Source organism: Hyla sarda, chromosome 6 (assembly GCF_029499605.1).
Source record: "Hyla sarda isolate aHylSar1 chromosome 6, aHylSar1.hap1, whole genome shotgun sequence".
NCBI lineage: Eukaryota > Metazoa > Chordata > Amphibia > Anura > Hylidae > Hyla > Hyla sarda.
In genome coordinates this window covers 116,917,876-116,939,505 of record NC_079194.1, presented here as the reverse complement: position 1 = coordinate 116,939,505, position 21,630 = coordinate 116,917,876, and the positions used below count along the sequence as shown (strand labels likewise).

Genomic DNA, 21,630 nt, shown 5'->3' with positions numbered 1-21,630 from the left:
TTAACAACACAATGCATGCAGTTATTTGTCTACTCAAGCAACTATATCCAAAACCACTAAGGAACATTCTTTTGAGAGATAATTCAACAACTTAGTTTACGACACAGTTTTGAAATTTATGAGGGTACTGCAACTCCCATCATACCTTCTATTCATCCCTTTACACACACACACACACACACACACACACACACACACAGCCACATGTATCCATGCCTCAGCTTTCTCTTTCACATAATTTTTCAGTTTCTCAATCTCTATACATTTCCTATCTTTGCAAACTCAGGTGGTACATATTTGTGTGACCTCCAGCTGTTGTAAAAACCAGACTGCTCTGCTTTAAATGCATTTTTGCATTTTTAAGTAAGGCAGATACTAGAAAGTAAAGATCTACTCCCTCTCTTCTTCTAAAATAGCTAACATTAATCCATGGACACAATTAAGAGATGACATGACACCTATAATCAGTTGCAATGGGACGGGTCTCGTGAATATGTTATTGTCGGAGAGTCCCCTGTTATACCCTCTGGTATACACTCTGTCCTAGACACGCCTTCCTGCAGTGTCTACTTATCACAATATAGTTGGCGTCCTGCGCCAAAATCCACTAATATCCTTTCTTCTTGATCATTAGTTTACTCCAAAGTGCAATCCCCCAGGAGACCAAATCCCTCCCCCCGGAATCCCGCTTATTCACTCACTCACATTTCATACACACTCGGGTAGCAGATAGTTACTTATGACAGGTTCAGTTTAAAGACTCCGGGCAATAATTTATGTTACCCGTGTTTGCGGGCCGTGAGACAGTTGACTAAGGCACAAATATAGACCAAATGGGGAGACAATGGTTGGTACTGGCTAGGTAACACGAAATTTGTCCTACCGTACTATTGGAGGTGATCGGCCTCAGTCTGTGTCACATCTCTTTGGTCCAATTTGATGCCTCTCGGTACCATAACGCAGAGTCCCTGTTCGGGCGTCAAAAACTGATATGGATTTTATCAGTGACCTAGTAAATATGTGACCCCCGGCCTAATTTGTTATCGGAATGTATGTACTAAAGTAAGTCAAACAGAGTCTTGTGAATTGTAAATACTTTTAGTTATATTCCAGTTATATTGGCATTGCAATATTCTCTTAAATATTTAGGTAGGCTTTAGGCGTTGGCTGGAACAGGAAATCTTCTTACATGGAGGGAGGGGGGGGGGAAACAAGGAGCAGAGCAGCGTGAGGGAAGGGCCTTGTATACATTAAAGATACCTGTCATGATCTTGTTACATCTTATAATCCTCCCAGTTCACTGCCCCCATCATGATAAACCACCCCCTGCCTTTATTTTAATTATTTGTTAGATTTCTACCTTGAAATTGCTCTGTATTTTCTGCTTAGTCAGATTCACAGACTGGGAAGGGGCATTCATCTGAAGCCATACAGGAGAGAACTTCCTCCCTCTCTCTGCTAAACACAGCCCAGAGCAGTTCAGTGTTAGACGAGCTAGGATTAGGCTGCACCCCCCTAATCCCCCCCCCCCCCCCTCATCATTTCCTCATTTTAGACTTCTGCCTGGCCAGCATGTCCAAAGTCTGTGCAAGAGATGGAGGAAAGTGTGCTCTGGACAAGTAGAGAGACACCTAGTGGCAGCTTTTTTAAACACAAGTAAAACATAGAAAACGTCATTTTTTTTTTTTTTTTTATTATTATTTTTTTTTTACCATAAGGAGTGCAATAGCAAAACATTTTTTAATGACAGTGCCCATTTAAATGACCTGACAGCTGTGCAATTCCCATGTTACATGATTCCCTTGTCTCTGATTAAAAAAAAAAAATCTGCAAATGGAATATAATCCCTTATCCATGCAAAGTTTTGGCAGTCTGTGTTGGTTTTTAGCCGCTCCTGAAACAAACAGTGTTAGAGATTCAGAAGAGAATGTAGACGTTGAGTTCTTGCAGGAAGTAGCCTTCTAGCCAGACATAAGTTTGAGATTTATCCGTTAAGTGTCAATAGAAGAAAAGGAACTAAGTGTAAAGTATATTTTTTTCCCCTTATTTTTTATATTCTTTTTATTCACCTTCTGTCTTTGGCACAACAATTGCCACAAAAATGCATTGTCCTTTTAGCATTAAGGTAGTTTTGCTGTGTATTAATTCGGCTTTGTTGTTTTCTAGATGGTGTGGATAAAACATCAAGGTCCATACTAAACATGTCCACTGCTAGCATGTCGTCTCTGGACACTTTGTGCACTACTTCCACAGACTCCTATCATCTCACTGCAGCTTCAAGTCCCAGTCACACCCCTCCACCTGTCCCCAGCAGAAGTGCACATACCACAGTGTCCCATGGTCTGGACACCTGCAGCTCAGTCCCTGGAACACTAAACTCTCACAGCAGACCAACGGCTACAGCACCTCCTGACAAAGAGGGTTCTGCTGAAAATGACAGGAACCTACAAACCAAGAGAACTGCCCCAGCCCCTCCCTGCATGGAAGCCTTTAACACAGTCAAGCAGGAGAGCAAAACGAAATCACCGTCAAAGTCCTTGGCACCAGAAACTGAAAACTCTGCTGCAACTGTTCCAAAAACCATTGGTGCTGAGTTAATTGAACTGGTTAGAAAGAACACAAACCTCAGCTATGAACTGTCTCGTGTGGCCATCGGTGTCGTTGTTGGGCACATTCAGACAATGGTCCCGTCTACAAGTTCTGTGATGGAGCAGATTCTCATCTCTCTAGTGGAAAGCAAGGTAATTTTATTGTATAAGCCCTATATGCTTATCTTTTTTTGCTTTTTGCAGAGTAAAGGGGTACTCTGGAAGGGAAAACAAAATTCAAATCAAATTATGCCAAAAAGTTAAACAGATTTGTAAATTACTTCTATTAAAAAAAATAAAAAAAAATCTTAATCCCTCCAGTACTTATGAGCTGCTGTATGCTCCAGAGGAAGTACTATAGTTCTTCCCAGTCGAACTACATGTCCATGTCAGGAACTGCCTAGAGCAGGAGAGGTTTACAGTGGGGATTTGTTCATGCTTTAGACAGTTCCTGACACTGGCAGAGGTGGCATTAGAGAGCACTTTGGTCAGACTGGAAATAACTATAGAACTTCCTCTGGAGCATACAGCATCTAATAAGTACTGGAAGGGTTAATAGTTTTAGATAGAAATCATTTACAATGTCCCGCAGCCTCCACTACCTTAGAGTGAGTACATATCGTCTTCATGATGTCTCTGCAGTGGCAGTGGCCCTTTTTTTCACAAGTAATCTTTAAACGGCACTTGTGCCATGCAAATTTCTACAAAATGTGCCATGGCTGTAAAAGGCATATCAAGTTATAGATCCACTCTATAAGATATTGAGGCTGCTTGTGTGGCACAAATGCTCACAGGTTCTGTTAAATGGGAATCTGCCATCGGCATCACCCTCACTAACCTATTGTAATGTGATTAACGCTGATGATAATGGTACTTACTGTTATATGATGTGTTCTGCCAATATTCCAGTTTTCCTTCTTATGCAAGTGAAGTGGCTTGGTGCATGTGGTGTGTTCCCAAGCCAGCAATTGAATGCGCAGCCACAGGCGAGAAAGATTTCACTTGGGAGGAAGATCAGTACAGTAGAGGAGGGCTTTTACTCTGAAGATCCAAACCAGATGTCATGATGCACTTGGGGCTTGGAAATGCCCAGCATAAACCAAACCACCTCTTTCACATAATAAGAAAACAGGGAATACCAGAGGCACTCATCAGAAATCAGCTGCTGTCACTATGCACTGCTAATAGAAATACTCTTCATTCATAGCGCTGCAGGGGTATATGTATATAGCATTTCTATTATACATGCGCTGTGGAGGGTATATATTTAATGCGCCGCCAGGGGGTATATATTTATTAATGCGTCGGCGGGGGGTATATTTATTATTGCGCTGACGGGGGGTATATTTATAAATGCGCCTGCAGGGGGTATATATTTATTAATGCGCTGGCGGGGGTCATATCTAATGTGCTGCTGGGGGGCTAGATATATAGGCTATATGTCTGCCCCCCCCCCCCCTGCAGCGCTATATATCTTGCCCCCCACAGCACTTTTAATATACATATGGCCCCCTGCTACTCACAATGTTCATTTTTAAATCTCCCGGTGAGAGCCCTCAATGGCTCCTCAGTACCGGCCATTCAGGGCTCCCTGCGGGGGGCTCAAAAATGAAAATTAATACACACTGATACATCGCAGGGTTGAGGAGCTTGCCGCCCACTCCCCTGCTTAATAACTTCGGATCGCATCGGGTCTCAGAAGTGAAACCTGGTGCGATCAATCCCTCAGCCCCTGTACTACAACCCCCATCATGGAACAGACCCTGTTCCAAGATGGGAATAGTAGTACAAACACTAATGTAGCCTCCATAGCTGTCTGCAGACTTTTGCAGCTAGGGAATTACTACTCCCATCATGGAAACAAGTCTGTTCCCTGATGTGAGTAGTAGTAGTCCCTCAGCACTGCAGGAGTCTGCTGATGTCACCTCTTTTGAGCATGCTCAGAAGTAATAACGGATATTATAAATTGGGTGCAAACGGATGACATAAAGGCTCATCCGTTTGCCATAGACTTCAATGTTAAATAATAACGGCCGTTAATTTACCCGTTTCTTGTGACTGAAGAAAAATTAGTGCATGTGCCGTTATTTCTTCCGTCACAACTAACGGCCGTTATTCATGACGGACTATAACGGGTCATAACGGATAATCAAAAAATCCCATAGACTTTAATGGGATTGTTTAACGGCCGTTTAACAGGGCTTTTCTAACGGACGTTTGTAACGGATGAATTTTTATACTGTGAAAGCAGCCTTACAGCTGCTGTCTATAAAGGTTTATGGAGGGAAGGAGGGAGAAGCTATAGAGATGGGGAGACCCCCACACACAGCTGTTGCTGTGTTATATCTCACGGCGGTGTTATCACACCCCAAGTTGACAGCTATTCTGCTCAGTACTGCATTATAATGTCTTCCATGCTGCTGCTTCTGAGAGCAGGAACACTTCTCTATGTATGCTGCGTACGCTTAACAATGTCTCCATCCACTGTGGAGCGGTATTTGGGGAGAACTGGGATCTACTTCATCCACTGTGGAACCTGCAGAGGGAAAAACTACTGAAAAATGCTGGGTGCAAGTCATATAAAGGCCAATAGTTCTATTCCTCGACAGCTTATTTGATCGCTTATTCTACAAGGCAGGTACTTTTATAGAAGAAAGAAAAGTTCAGTTTCTAGCACTTTTAATACAGCCTCATAAATTTAGAGTTGAATGCAGAAAGACACCAGTCATGAACGTCCCCCTTGGTGGATAATTTGTTCTGCATTATTTATTGATGATATTGTATTGGAAGCTGTGCATTAATATTGATGATGATTTATTAAAAGTGTTAAATAAATATTGATGCAGACATGGTTTCAAATGAGAAACAATAAATCCTTTGCCATCTATGCGCCATTCATTGGAAGCACTACAGTTTCCATTGTATCTATACTGTACTCTCAAAATGAGATTCTTTCGACTACCACCAAAAATGGCTTAAAGAGACCTTTTAGACCTGCATTTTAGTAAATGTGTGCATTTACCACAAAATCAGAATTATGGTGCACAATTATTTTGTTCCTCTGTTATTCCTCCTGAATTGCTAAAAATTTATTGAGAGTAGAGCTCTCTTTTCATCCTTTTGGTCAATACTTAAAAAGGGACAATGTGGGAGATTTATCAAAACCTGTGTAAACGAAAAGTTGACCAGTTGCCCATAGAAACCAATCAGATCACTTCATTTTGAAAAGGGCCTCTGAAAAATGAAAGAAGCAATCTGATTGGTTTCTATGGGCAACTGGTCAACTCTCCCCCACTGAGTAACTGTCCATCTGTTTGTGTGATAATTTATATAAAGGGAACACTTTAACAACACAATATAACTCCAGGTCAATGACACTTCTGTGAAATCACACTGTCCACTCAGGAAGCAACACTGATTGACAATCAATTTCACATGCTGTTGTGCAAATGGAACAGACAACAGGTGGAAATTATAGGCAATTAGCAAGACACCCCCAATAAAGGAGTGGTTCTGCAGGTGGTGACCACAGACCACTTCTCAGTTCTATGCTTCCTGGCTAATGTTTTGGTCACTTTTGAATGCTGTTGGTTCTTTCACTCTAGTGGTAGCATGAGATGAAGTCTACAACCCACACAAGTGGCTCAGGTAGTGCAGCTCATCCAGGATGGCACATCAATGCAAGCTGCGGCAAGAAGGTTTGCTGTGTCTGTCAGCGTAGTGTCCAGAGCATGGAGGTGCTACCAGGAGACAGGCCAGTACATGGAGGAGGCCGTAGGAGGGCAACAACCTAGAAGCAGGACCGCTACCTCCACCTTTGTGCAAGGAGAAGGAGCACTGCCAGAGCCCTGCAAAATGACCTCCAGCAGGCCACAAATGTGCAAATGTGCACTCAAACGGTTAGAAACAGACTCCATGAGGGTGGTATGAGGGCCCGATGTCCACAGGGAGAGGTTGTGCTTACAGCCCAACACTGTGCAGGTTGTTTGGTATTTGCCAGAGAATACCAAGATTGGCAAATTCGCCACTGGCACCCTGTGCTCTTCACAGATGAAAGCCGGGTACGTGGAGGCCACACACACTACTGAGCCTTATTTTGACTTGTTTTAAGGACATTACATCAAAGTTGGATCAGCCTGTAGTGTGGTTTTCCACTTTGATTTTGAGTGTGACTCCATATCCAGACCTCCATGGGTTGATAAATTTGATTTTCATCGATAATTTTTGTGTGATTTTGTTGTCAGCACATTCAACTATGTCGCTGCAGGTACCAGTAGCTGCAGGCGTCCGCATTCCGGTGGGGAGGGTGAGCCGGTCTGGGCCGTCCAAGGCCCCAGACTAGTGACTCTGCATTGTCACCGCCGCACAGGGACATCCGTGCGCAGCAGACGTCCGTGACGTCAGGGGCATCCCTGCGCACGGACTTCCCAGCGCGGCGGCGTCAATGCAGCATCACTAGTCTGGGGCCTTGGACGGCCCAGGCCGGCTCACCCTCCCCACCGGAATGCGGACGGTCCCTGCAGCTACTAAGCAACAGGACCGAGAGAACTGGGGAGGTGAGTAGACAACGAGGGGGACCTATATGATGACAGAGGGGGCGGTTTGGATGATCACAGGAGGGATATAGACTGGAGGTGATGATGACGGGGGTCTGGATGATGACTAGGGGGGGTGTACAGGGGGTGATGATGATAGGGGGTGTCTGGATGATGACAGGGGGGATGATGTATCCCCCCCCCCCCCCCCCCCAGGCTTATACTCGAGTCAATTATTATTATTTTTTCCCAGGTTTTGGGGGTGAAAGTAGGGGCCTCGGCTTGTATTCTGGTCGGCCAATACGCCAGTATATACGGTGTATGTGTGTGTGTGTATATATATATATATATATATATATATATATATATATATATATACATATATATATATATATATATATATATAAAAATTATAGTTTAGTTTTTTATTTATTTGAATATTTTGTTTATGTCAAATAGAAATAAAGTGGTCCCTCAGGTTACAATATTAATCAGTTTTGGGAGGAACATTGTATGTTGAGACCATAACTCTATGGAAACCTGGTAATTGGTTCTGAAACCAATTGTCAAATGTCATCCAAAAATAGGAAAAAGTGAGGATTAAAGAAAAATAAGTAGACAACTAATACAGATAAAACAAATCCTAGCATATAAAAGTAAGAAAGATCTGCTGGGAGCTGTAAATCACTGTCTATGTAGAGGACAGGATCTTATTCAGGTAATGTAAAAAGGAGGTCCCAGCACTCACCGATGCAAGCAAATTGGATTTATTGTATATCCAGAATAACAGGACGCGTTTCGGCAATTAGCCTTCCTCTGCTGTCCGAAGGAAGGCTAATTGCCGAAACGCGTACTGTTATTCTGGATATACAATAAATCCAATTTGCTTGCATCGGTGAGTGCTGGGACCTCCTTTTTACATTATATTATTGTCTCTCTTCGTGCACCACCATCGCTCAGTTAGTGCCGACCTTTCCTTTTCCAGGATCTTATTCAGGGTCCTGTACAGTACACGCAATGTCCTAAAAAAGTAAAATGGAGCCGCCCTTACCTGGTGTAATCCTGGCAGGTTAAGAGCAGTACAGAACATGTGGTACCTCCACAAAGCCAGTGTGCAGTGTAATACAGGGGTTTTACCAGTGAATGCCCATTCAGATTGATCAGTTTTTTCCAGCCTTTGACAGGTTTTGCAAACCTGGACTGTCCGTACCATTGTATGGTTTTAAATTACAATGGTCCAGATAAGACAATTGTATGTTGAAGGACCACTGTATAGGATAATTAAATCAACCCTAATCCAACCCTAACTTATGTGATGGGGGTTTTCCCATGCAAATCTATGGGACTTCCGGTACCTTACTCCAAAAGCTCCTCTCTGCATCATGGGGTGAGTGTGTCGGACCAGCTTGCAAGCTACACCTTTACCAAAAGCCATGCCCCTTCCACTACCCACACCCCTTCTATTTTTTGGCCCCTTTTTTGTTTCGGATCACAGCCAAAAACACAGTTTTCGCCTAATACACGCACATAACAGGTCCTTCAACCGCAATCTCTTTAACACAGCTCAGCTCCACCTTACTCCACAAGATCCGATCTGCATCTCAGGGGAATGTGTTGGTCGAACTTACATCTTCTTCCTTTTAGAAGTCCTTTATTGCGCATTAGTCCAGCTTACGGGCCATACCCCCTTCTATTTCTGACCCTTTTTGTGCGTTGGTCTGTCTTGCAAGTTACGCTCATTCCTACAAAGCCATGGCCCCTTCCATTATCAAACTACAGCTTGTGGAAGGGATATGAGGTTGGGATATGAAGTCTGGATATAAGGGTGGTATACGGTCAGTCTATGAGGACGAGATATACATTTAGGATTTGAGGACAGGAGGACGAAATACATAGACGGGATATGAGGTTGCTATATGAGGACAAGAGCGTCCTTCTATTGTGCTTTTCCTTAGGAAAAACGGGCAATGCCGGGTACTCTGCTAGTTCCTTTATATAGTAACATTATTACACAGTGCAGTACAGAGCTTGTCATCACTCACATGGGCCTGACTTGAGGACTTTTACCATGCAACAGCTTCATTTCTGATATCAATCCTGTAAAACTGACAGGCAGTCTATTAGGCACTGCATCCGGGTCATGTATCACCCCCTCAGGCCTTGTATTGTCATCACTTTTATACCCAATTGCATTGGCTTAACTGCATCAAAATGTTTTGCTCCATCTGTTTAATATGATGACGTGCTGCAGTTATGATATTAATGATAAATGGGAATAGCGGATCCATGATTATAGATATTACATATCTCATCTGCATAATTTCAGTTTTCTCAGGCTCTTTAGTGACAGACTCATAATTGACTAGATTTATCCCCCGCCCCGGGTCTCTACTTGTTTATGTCTGCTGTAAAATTAGCAGGGAGACATTATTCCTTGGTACATATTGATACACCCCCGTGTTTCTAGCCCATACAGCATCTGCTTGCTAGTAAACATTCCAGATTAGTAGTGATGATCTAATTCCACTCTGGTTATAGATGTCACCAGTAACCGGACACCTAACCGCTCCCCGTATTCCGCTTCTGTATACATGGATACTTCAATGAGTGCCGCGATCTCTCGTCGGTGTCTGTAATTACACTTATTATTTAATTGCTCTGCAGGAAGCTGTCACATTAATTACATTCTAACGTTCCCGTACATTACACAGCCTGTTGGATTTATGTCTGACAGTATTGATATTTTTGCAGGTTCTTTGACAGCTCTGGATGTTTTTCTTTATCAGCGGTGACCCATCCTTACGGGACTTTGCCCATCCCAGCACTCTATATAAGGAACAAGTGTAGATGCATTTCACAATACCAATTTAGACAATGGAGAGAGGAAAACTTGATATTTCTCATCTTGTCCCTTTTTAATTTAAGACGTTCTCCATTTTCTCATAGCACTGAAAATTTTGATCTCCTTTAATAGAACATTTCCACTGAAATAAAAAAAATTACCGGTAAATGAAACTCTTTGAGCTTCTGTTTCTAGGAAAGCTGGATTATGGCTAATGTCTTTATTCCAGCTTGTCCAAGGGTTGTAGCTGAGCTTTTCCAGACTACCAACAACCGTGTGTAAGGTTTTTGTTCCAAATTTGTGGAATGATGAAAAGCCTTGTCAGATATGATGGTGACTGTATTGGTCTTTTCCTGAGAATTCATATACTTGAGTATAGTCTGTGTTATTTGATTGACGATGAAAGAGTTATTCTCATCTGAAGTATTTATAGAATATCATATCAGGTCTACCTGTGGAAAAACTGGGGGTCCCCTAACCTATGTTTGCAAATGTAAAATGACTTCTTGCATCAATTTAATAGTGACTGTCTTGCAGTTGTCCACATTGACATCTTTTGGAGTTTTGTAAGCAATCATGGCTCAGCTCTTCTAACTTTTATAGACTTTAATGGGCAAAGCTATGTTCAAATTAGACCTTCTCTTTATTGGGGCGATGGTTAGCATTAACAAGTGAGTATCAGGGGGCAGCCACCTATCAGGCATTTTGGTTTATCATTGAGATTTACCATAATAACTTCACATGGGAACATTCCTTTATAGAACAGATAGTGCAGTCCCTGATATTGAGGCTTTAAAGGGAATCTGTCTGCTCTGTTTGCTGCAAAGAGTTATGGACACCAGTAGCACGCTTTCTCACTTTTCCTCACTTCCCATCCGCCCCTTAAAGGGGTACTCCGGCCTTCAACATCTTCTCCCCTATCCAAAGTATAGGGGATAAGATGTGTCAATACCACCCCTCCCCCCCTGCAGTCTCAGTGCAGCTCGCCGGCATTCTGTGCCGGGCACTGCTCCCGAGATGGGGTTGCCATGCCCCCCCTTGTGACATAACACCACACCCCCACCATTCATCTCTAGACATGAATAGAGGGGGCGTGGTGTGATGTCACGTCCCCGTCTCGGGAGCAGCTCAGAATGCCGGGAACTGCACAGAGATTATGGGGATCACCGTGTCGGGACCCCCGCGTTCACACATCTTATCCCCGAAATACCCCCGGAATACCCCTTTAATTGACATCCTGTTTGTCAGTCAAAGAGGGCCTGGGAAGTGAGGGTGAGCAAAGAGACATACTGGGCTGTGGCATTTGAGCAGCTTGGCCCCTCTGCCTTGACAAAGAAATAAAAAGGCAGTTTTAAAAGGAAAGGTTGGTGACCACCATCAGCTTCAAGAAAGCTTTCATTTGCTTTCATACCCTAAAAGCTTTCCAATGGTGTCTGCAGCTCTTAGAAAATGAAGATGACCTATTCCCTTTAACACCCAACTGATACATACAAGAATTCTGTAGAATAAACCAAAAAAATCATTACAATTCCTTTAATCTGGCATAAGGCAGTCTAGACAGTCTGACATTTGCTTTTATTACACCACAACCAGATCTTAAGACTGTTTACTATCGTGCAGCCCACAGCATGATACTAATGTCTAAATATGTTTTAAAAAGTTGCGCCTTAAATACCTTTTCAAGCGGCTATTTCCACTTGTCAAAGTAAGGCTATTTTTACGCTATGGAATTTCCACGTATGGAATTGCGCTCGGGAATCCCACTGTGTGAACCTTAACATTGGTGTGAATGGCCCTTCTGTAGACCTATTCACACTGTGGAATTTCAGCAGCGAGACCCAGAGCCTAAAAATGTAATTGCTTCGCCTCTCACACCGATACGGTTACAGTGCATATCTTTAAAGCGTCACATTTAAATACTATAATGTTGTAAGCTGCACGATAGTAAAAAAAAAAAAAAAAAAAAAAAAAAAAAAACCTTTAAGATGACTTGATACTTTTTATGACAGTCCAGTAATCCAGAATATAGAGCTTTTCTGCAGTAAGGCTCTTAGTCTTTTGACTACATGCAATGTCACAGTCATTAAACTGACACATTGTTGAAGACTTAATATAAGTTATGGGAAATAAAAATCTAAGCACTTGTTTATCTAAGTACCATAGTTTGGAGCGGTTTCAGAAGCCATTGGGGGGGGGGGGCAGTAAATACATCTCAACTTCCTGTATATTTGCTAAAAGCCAGGTAATGGGTAACTCTACCCTTCCATATACGTCCACCATTTTAGGACACAAGTCTAGCCTACATGTGTGTAATTATAAACCTCCCAGCGGGGGGAAATAATGGCTAATATATGAGGCTGGATTTTCAATGAGATCTCTATAGACTTTGCAATTCAGTAAATTAGATTAAAGTTTTTCTGTAATGCAGCCATCTGCTTTTCAATGCATATCCCCCAGGGACATCTTTACTGAGATTTACATGTCTTGGACTTGTAGTAACCTACCTAATTATTCCTAATGTACATTCCTTTATGGCATTAATGTTTCTGTGTGTGTGTAAGTCTGCCTGCCAGGTATGACCCACTTTACTGTGCACACTGGTCTGCTTCCATTTGTTTCCATGCATTTACAGGGTGAATATGCCATTATTGATGCAAAGTGTTGTTTAACGGTTACTCTCACTCCTTTTGGGTGGTAGTAACCAACATTTTTGCACCTCTCTATATTTTCTGAAAGAGGACACCCGGCAAATTGTCCAAATGTTGCTCAGCACTTTGATGCTTAACTGCATTAAAATTGCCTGTGTGTATGCAAGTGGCATTTTCAGCTAAACGGATTTCTGAATCATGCAGAAAATTGAGACACAATAACTACTAAGCCAGGTAAGGTCACATGTGACGTATTTGCTGCTTTGTATTTTCCTACCCTTTGAAATCAGTGGTGAGAAAAATCAGCTGCAGGAAATATGCATGGGTACTTGTATGGGTACTTGTACTACTGCAAATGTACTTGATACCTAATCAGATACTCTCCGGTGGGACCCCCACCAGCAGATATCACGGAGGTGCCGAACTATGCAGCGTATCCAGCAGCTGAGCACGTGTCATAACCAGGACCTCTGGCTAATGCCTAACATCACCGATCGGTGAGCAGCTGGGATGTCCGGCATTAACCTTTTAGACGCCGCAATCAAAGTTGATCGCGGCATCTAAAAGACCTGAAGTTAACTGCCAGTTAGCTCAGGGATGCTGATCGGGATCACCGTGGTGAATTCGTGGTGTCCCTACCAGCTGTGAGGATGGCCGGAGGTCCCTTAACGTGCTCCGTGCCATCCAATCGTCGCTCCTTTACTGCTGCTAGCCATGGCAGGCAGTAGTAAATGGCTTAGCATTGAGCAGTGTATGCAATCTGCAGATTGCATGTAATATTGCCCTATGGGGACTAAAAAAGTGTAAAAAAATAATAATAAATGTGAATTAACCCCTTCCCTAATAGATTGAATCCCCCTTAACAGAATAAAATCTTTTATATATATATATATATATATATATATATATATATATATATATATATATCCCTTCCTCTAATAAAATCTAAAAAAAAAACACCCCTTTTCACATGACATAGTACAAAGTATTGGTAATTGGTATCGGCAAGTAATTAAAAAAGAAAAGAATATCAGTACTCGTACTCAGTCTTAAAAAAAAAAATGGTATCGGTACATCCCTAGTATTTTCCTACCCGTTGACCTTAAAAGAAAATACACAGCTGTGTATTAGGGTAGGGTCACACGTTGTGTATTTGACGCTGCATATTTCTGTGCTAGCAAAATCTATGGGAGTAATAATAAACAACCATAGACTTTGCTAGCACTGAAATACGCTGTGTATACGCTACGTGTGACCCTACCCCTAAAGTTAATCTCCCGATCATGTGTGCGCCATTTTACCTTCACATTTTTGTGCTAATTAATGTCTTAGCTAAACTTTTTGTAACTAGTATGTCCTGGGTAAAGATGTAAAGGACTCTTCATCTGTCTCATAGAATTTTGAATGAAGTCCTTTACCCATATGACCGCATCCCTCTGAATTGGTTTTAGGACTCGTATGGGGAGATTTGTCAAAACTTGTGTAGTGGAAAATTCGACTAGTTGCCCATAGTAACCAATCAGTTAGCTTCTTTCATTTTTAAAAAGGTCTCTGAATAAAAGAAGCCATCTGATTGGTTGCTATGAGAAACTACATCACCCTTCCTCTACACAAGTTTTGATAAATCTTCCCATTTAATCCTTCAGGGGGGGAGACCTTACAGTCTCTACATGAGAGGTGCCAATGTTTTGTGTTTTGGCTGTGGATTTTCATTTTCTTGGGCCTCTCTTCCTCTGTACTCTAAATAGGCCATCTATGGAGAGAAGATCCTAAAATATTGAAATATGGTAAGAAAGCTAAAAAAAAAAAAAAAAAAAAAAAAAAAAGATGTGGACCCCTTTTATCTGGCAAGTTTTCTTAGGGATCAACTCCAACACAAACAGAGAACACAATGTAGTGGGCAGCAACAAAGAGAACAATCAACGTACAAAGCCATAAAGAGAACCTCTCAGCAGACTTTAGTGTATTAAACCACAGTATCAGTAAGCCAAAACGCCAGAAAAATAGTTTTATTTATGCGCGTCATATACAGCTTAGGCTGCTTTCACACTATAAAAATACCTCCGTTATAAACGTCCGTCATAAAATCTTGAAAATCGGCCGTTAGAAAATCCCATTATAGTCTATGGGATTTTTCTAATAGCCGTTTTAAGCCGTTATCGCCCGTTATTAATAACGGACGTTATTTTGTGACGGGCGATAGTAACGGGAGAAATAGTACATGCACTATTTCTTCCATTCATTCGTCCGTCACAAAATAACGTCCGTTATTAATAACGGGCGATAACGGCTTAAAACGGCTATTAGAAAAATCCCATAGACTATAATGGGATTTTCTAACGGCCGATTTTCAAGATTTTTATGACAGACGTTTATAACGGAGGTATTTTTATAGTGTGAAAGCAGCCTAAGTCCCAAATACACGCCTTGGGGACGGTTTGTTTTTCGAGCAGCTTCTGAGACCATGTGCAGCGTCCACACAGCCAATCTTGTAAAAATGGATAGATCCACTCGTTCCCCCACGTCATCTCTTCATGGGAAAGCTCTGTTTCCTATGGATTCGGTTGATGCCACCCTCCATAAGGAAATGTGTATGGATAAGCTACAGTTCTACTCTGCCCACTAGCACATAAATGGCCATTAAGGGACACTTTCAGTATACCTCTTGGTACCTTGAACAGGAAATCGGGGGTTACCCTTCCATGTGCCTGTCCTTTGGAGCACTGGTGGATCCAAGGACCTCTCTTTCCCTCGCCCCCTTTCCTTTTCTTCCTCCCTTTTTCCTTTTCCCTCTTCATATGCTACATGTTCCCAGGTTATGCTGACAGTTACTGCTGTCTTTGCATTGCACTCTTATTATTGGGTCCTACTTCGGCCATGTGTTACTAATTTGACCAATTCTTTTCTATTCTACCAAAAGTATAAAATATGCTCTCTTTTATTTATTTTTCTTCCTATTTGCTATATCGCCTGGGAAGTGTTCTCCCAGTATGTTTTTACTGCTAAAAATTTGCCCCAAGTAGTAATCGGAGCCAGGAGCTGGGCACAACTAGTGACACTGCTCGCTTGTAATCATGGTCTGCAGAAGTGACTGACAAAGAGCCTGTTATGTCTTGGCAGCGATTGACGTAGAAGCCTGTGTGCCTGTCAGTCATGCCTGGAGAGCGCGATTTCAGGCAAGGCGCCTTAATTAGTTGCCCCGAGCTCCTGGCCCCTTTGACTACTTGGAGCGAATTTTCATATGGCATGTGCATGAATAAAACTATTATTTCTGGCATTTTGAATAATTAAAGCAATGTTACTAGACATTGTAGGAAAGCTTGTAATAACACCTATGTGGTGGTCCCCGAGGTTTCATACACTAAATAATGTTATGCTGCACAACATAGGGACAGACACTGTTTCCAGTGGTCTGTCCCTTATGCCAATACTGATATGATAATTTTATATATCTTTTATAAAATTATATACAGTATGTAGTGTATGCATGGCTAAAGCATAGTTTTATCTAGTCCCTTTGTGGGTCTATCCCTTCCCTCGAAGAAGTGTGTCCACTTTACATGAAAGTTGTTATCCGTTTCAGATATTTCTTTGTGTAAACCTGCTGTAGTCTCGTTGTAGACGACACCCTAAAGGTATCGTGCCATTGGATAAAAGGATGGATGGGGGTGTTCTGATGTGTATGAATAAATGATGTGTGGGGTTTTTGAATATACTTTCCCTTCTCTTAAATGGGTATTGACAAATTTTGAAACACACAGACAAGGGATATCCCTGGTTTTAAGGATCATTACCAAATATTACCAGAACAAGACATGCTGTAGGTTTGGAAAATCTGCACCCACTAGCTAGCAGCATGCAGCCTGTAGAGGGTTACCACTGCCCCCTGCTGATAATTGTCAGGTTCTTCCCTATCACTGTGCATAGAGAAGAACCTGTGAATCACAGGCAAGTGGGTGGGACAGCAGTGACTTTTTAGGCCGCGCACTGCCAGCTAGTGAATGTAGATTTAGAGAATCAGCAGTGATGTAACATAAGATAGAAGCATCCAGAAAATAGGTAGGGAATTGCCCCAATTAGGTAGAAGCCCCCAGTCGTTAGAAAGATTGAAAACATAAAAAAAATCACAATCGCGCCTTCTCTTTCCTCCTGCGCTGAGGCCTCTGCATCCTCTGCTCTGTTAGCGGTGCAGGACCTTCTTCTTCTCTTCATTATCCATAGTGGTGCAGGACCTTCTCTGTGCTGAGAATATGTCATCAACCTCTGCAGGTCCTGCCCCACTCCGGATAACAGAGCAAATTATGAAGGGGCCTCAGTGCAGGAATGGAGGAGAGATGAGAGGGATTTTTTATATTTTCATGGTCTATCTGTATCTGGGACATTTGCCCGAGTACTCGTACTTGTGTAAATGTCCTGTATTGATGCTGATACAGTGAAATCTCCTTTTAGCGGACACCTCCCTATAGTGGACAATTTTTAATTCCCTGGCAGAGTCCCATAGGACTTAATGTATTTGCACCCTTCGAATAGGGGACACTCCCAATAGTGGACGCGGACACACCCCAAAGTGGAAAAAATACTCCAAATAGGGGATGAAACACACCCAATAGGGTACAATCATGCGACCTTGTACACAGGGGACCCTGGCCTGCGGTGCACCCACCTACAGCAGCCCCATCACAGAAGCAGAAGACCGCTGTTTAAACTGTTGTCTTCTGCTTCTGTACGTCCACCGGCAACATCATTCACCTCCTCCCACCCCTGATCCCTTTATTACCCCCCTGTGCCACATCATTTCCCCTTGATCCCCCCCCGTGCTATTTAATTCCCCCAAATTATCACCCCCCCCCCCCCTTTACTACCACCAGTGCCATTTCATTCCCCCTCTATCCCTATGCCACTTTATTCCCCCTCTGCCAAATCATCACTCCTCATGCCACATCACTATATTTCCTTCTCTCCTCCCCCTGCTGTTTCTCTATACCTGGCCAGCGGGCTCAGGAGCAGGGGCTCTCAGCATGTTTGACATTTTCCTGACATCTTCTGCGCTGCACTCACTGAGAGGCTGTGAGCAGCAGTGGCTGCGGGCACTGACGAGTGAAGCTCCTGACGGCAGTGCCTGCAGCCACCGCTGCTGCTATCAGTAAGCAGAGTATGTCAGGAAAATGTCAAACCTGAACAGGGGGAGGAGGGAAGGGGAAAAGTGATGTGGCACAAGGGGTGAGGGAGGATGATTTGGCACGGGGTCAGGGGGGGTGGCATGGCATAGGAGTTGGTAAAGAGTGAGATTATGAATTTGCACACAGATAAAGTGGGAATGAAATGGCACGGGGGGAGCAAGGGGAATGAGTGGCACATGGTAAGCAGGGATGATTTGGCACAAGGCACAGGGGGAATAAAGTGGCACAGGGTATAAAGGGGGGATGAAATGGTACAGGGTTTGATAATGAGTAATTAAATGGCACTGAGAGATTTTACTGTAATATCACTTTTTATCATGTTTTATTGGTATTTACACTCTGGAGTGAGTACAGGACAGTATTCCGTCATATAAAAAGATTTTTTAGCCTTTTTTCCAATAGGGGACATTTCTCAATAGTGGACACTGTTTGTTTTTTTTATTTTCCGTGAGGGTCCGCTATTGGGAGATTCTTCTGTACGAGTATCTGTATCGGGACATCCCTACTATAAAGTAAAGCTGACCTGAGAACACCCATTAATGGTTAAAAAGGGATGTATTGGTTTAGAAAAACATACTTTCTTTTAGAAACAGCCCTGCACCAGTCTATGTGTTGTGTCTAATATTACCGCTCAACTGAAGCTACTGAAGTGAAAATGAGTATCACATGTAAACTGTGGACAAGTGTTGTGCTGTTTCGGGAAGACAGTAGACATGTTTTTTCTAATCCTGCACATCCCCTTTAACCTAGTGGTTTCTAAGAACTCTTTTAGAGCCGAATGAGTAATATCTATGCCAGCTTGACGCATGAGGCATCTCTGCTTGCACATGTGATATTGGAATCCTAATGATGACATCTTTTTGTGTCACTTTGCATACATTACCTTGCATACATGGCTAATTAGATTGTCTTATTACACTTTTACTCGTTTGCTCATTTGCTTGGGCGGGTTCCTGTCCCAGTTACAATGAAAACTGTTAATAGTGCAGCAATCATGAGTGAAATTACAGCGTGAGATGAGGCTCCAAGTTGTCATTAGACCTCCTAAATGATGTCTTCTGTCAGATCCGGATGATGAGCGACATTCTTCCTTTGCTTGATCTATGGGCGTCATTTTAGAGTTTTGGGCTAAAAAGCAAGAGCTGCAAAATTGCTCTTCATCTTGCTTAATGCTTGTTATTGTAACGCTACTTGGAAATGTGAAGGAGCCTAATAAGGTACCCAGGGGAGATCCTCACGCCCTCCTTATGATATAGATTAAAACTTTACACTTTGTTGTAGATAGCAAGTGTTCACTTTTGTACAGGAAGCAAGAAAGCACCAATAAAACATTTTTTGCATTTTTACGGGATCTAAGTTGAAGATCCGTTCAATTCGCCCTGTTTTTTTATTTTTTATTTTTTTTTTAATTCTCCTTCAAGTGGCCTTTAATATATCTGAGACCAGATGATAATGATATACTGCAGCATTCTAACTCCATTGCTGGCTTCTTACATTCACCCAGAATGCCTGACTCTTAATTATTTCAAAACTGTTATTTTTGTGTCCGTTTTTGCATCGTTTTTTTTAAAGATTTTTAAAAAAAAAAACTCTTGCTACCCTCCTGATTAACTCTTTTAAGATGCCATGGTTTGCACTGCAGCCTCTACATTGTTAATATACAGTTTCACTGTGTTTCTACTGGCTTGCTCTGTATTTTTCATGGCAGCTGTAAAAATGTAAGCCACACAGTCAACGCACAAAGAAAAGTAAAATTGGAATACATAAACACCAGTGACACAATCGGGGACAGTTGTATTAGCAGTCGTGTACCAGTTTACACAGTTGCTCTGCAGGGTATCATTGCACTGCAGACTATACAAGGGGAGTCGGCACTGATCAGATGCAGTCGCAGGTAGAAAATGCTACAATTGCGCAGTTGTGTTGCATGACTCACAAGTGACAACCTCCTTGCTGACACAGATCGCCATGGAGTCACAATTTGCTGATTTTTCCTAGGTATCTTTTTTTCACTGTGATTTTGAAGCCCATCCCCACCCTCTAGAGCAGTGTTTCCCAACCAGGGTGCCTCCAGGTGTTGCAAAACTACAACTCCCAGCATGCCTGGACAGCCTTTGGCTGTCCAGGCATTCTGGGAGTTGTAGTTTTGCAACACCTGGAGGCACCCTGGTTGGGAAACACTACTCTATAGCAACATATATGCAGATACCAGAACACTACATTAATTCCGACTCTCCCCCACTGACTGCAGCTTTGTCAACCACCCCTCCCTACTCAACTGCATTTTCCTTCCCTCTCCACCAAAGTCAGCAGCACTATCCACCTTCCCCTCTGGCAGCACTCCTCCAACCACTTTCACCCGGACGGTCACATTTTACTCCAAACCACCCTCCCCAATTTCTTCCTATTCCCACACCTCCGGAAGCACCCCACCCACATCAGAAGACAGGGAATAAATAATGCTGGGTGCAGGAGGAAAGAAGGGGATGCTAGAAAAAGGAAGAGTAACAGTAAGGCCATGTTCACACAACGCAATTTCCAAGCAGAATTCTGCAGAAATATTCCACTCAGAAATTCTGCTGCAGCAGAATTAATTGATTTCACTGGAGTTCTGCTGCACCGTACACACGGCGGGTCCTGATTTCTGGGTGCGCAGAAATAAAGAACATGTTCATTGTTTTTGCGGATTCCGCTCGTAAATTCATTGCTATCTATGATGGAGATGGAGCATTTCTGAGCGATCCTAGCGCCAGCAAAACATGCAAATGCCCTTAAGTCAGGGAAGGCGAGTAGAAGGGCTCGTTCACACAGCCGCCTGCTCCCGTCAAAAAATGCCCGTTATGCAACCCGTTTGCTAATTTTGCAAACTGGTTGTAAAGGGCTGTAATCGGATCCCATTGATCTCAATGGGATTTTTTTACAGTCCTTTATCACCCGTTTGCACCCGTTATGTTTCTAACCCGTTATTTTTGACGGCCAAAAGACGTTCCATGCACAATTTTTTTTGCCATCAAAAATAACGGGTGAAAAAAGGGTCTTTTAAATTTAACATTTGAAGTCTATGGAAACAGGTTACAAACGGGTTACCCTTTAATGTACCCTTTGTCCCCGTTAATTTCAATCCGTTTTTCACCTCTATTTTCTTCTGAGCATGCTCAGAAGAGGTTCCATGAACCAGGAATTAACGGATTAAAGGATTAACGGATTAAAACGGGTGCAAACTGATATGATATAGGAGTTTTCAACAATAAAAAAAAAAAAAAAAAGCAATCCGTTTGCACCCGTTGGTAACCCGTTTTTTTTCATGTTCCGTTATTTTACTTGAACGGGTGAATATCGGGACAGGAACCAACGGCTGTGTGAACTTAGGCTAAGTTGTTGTGTTTTTTTTTTTTTTTTTTTTTTCATTTTTAGCCCAGTCTGAGCCCGGACACATTAGCTTACATTTTATTTTATTTTTGGACAGCTTCATTTAAAGAAATTGTTTCACAATGGTAAAATTTGTCTTTTGTCTGAATGCCAGGACTCCAACACCGGATTACCTTCTGGACAAATCTGTCACGACGAGCAGCGTCTGGAGGTCATCTTTGCAGACTTGACCAGGCACAAAGATGATGCTCAGCAGCGTAGCTGGGCCCTCTACGAAGATGAGAATGTCATCCTGTGCTACCTGGAGGAACTCCTCTTAATCCTGGTGCGTTAATACATTTGTGGCTATTCCTTCTAGAAGTTGATGGGGTGCTGTTTAACTTCCACCTGTTATGGGCAGATCTACTTTATTTTACAGCCAGCCACTTCACCCAGAAATCTGATGCTGGTGCCTGTATTTGTAAAGTA

General features: G+C 42.5%; 1 protein-coding gene across 2 annotated transcripts in view; it reads left to right on the top strand.

Annotated features, from left to right (window-relative positions):
* The window catches only part of NCKIPSD (NCK interacting protein with SH3 domain), a 112,856-nt gene that overhangs the window by 61,006 nt on the left and 30,220 nt on the right, over nt 1-21,630 (top strand). For both annotated transcript variants that reach the window (XM_056524800.1, XM_056524799.1), the window contains exons 5-6: nt 2,167-2,741; nt 21,317-21,487. In XM_056524800.1, coding sequence (XP_056380775.1) covers nt 2,167-2,741; nt 21,317-21,487 — 746 coding nt within the window. The remainder of the gene's footprint in view (nt 1-2,166; nt 2,742-21,316; nt 21,488-21,630) is intronic.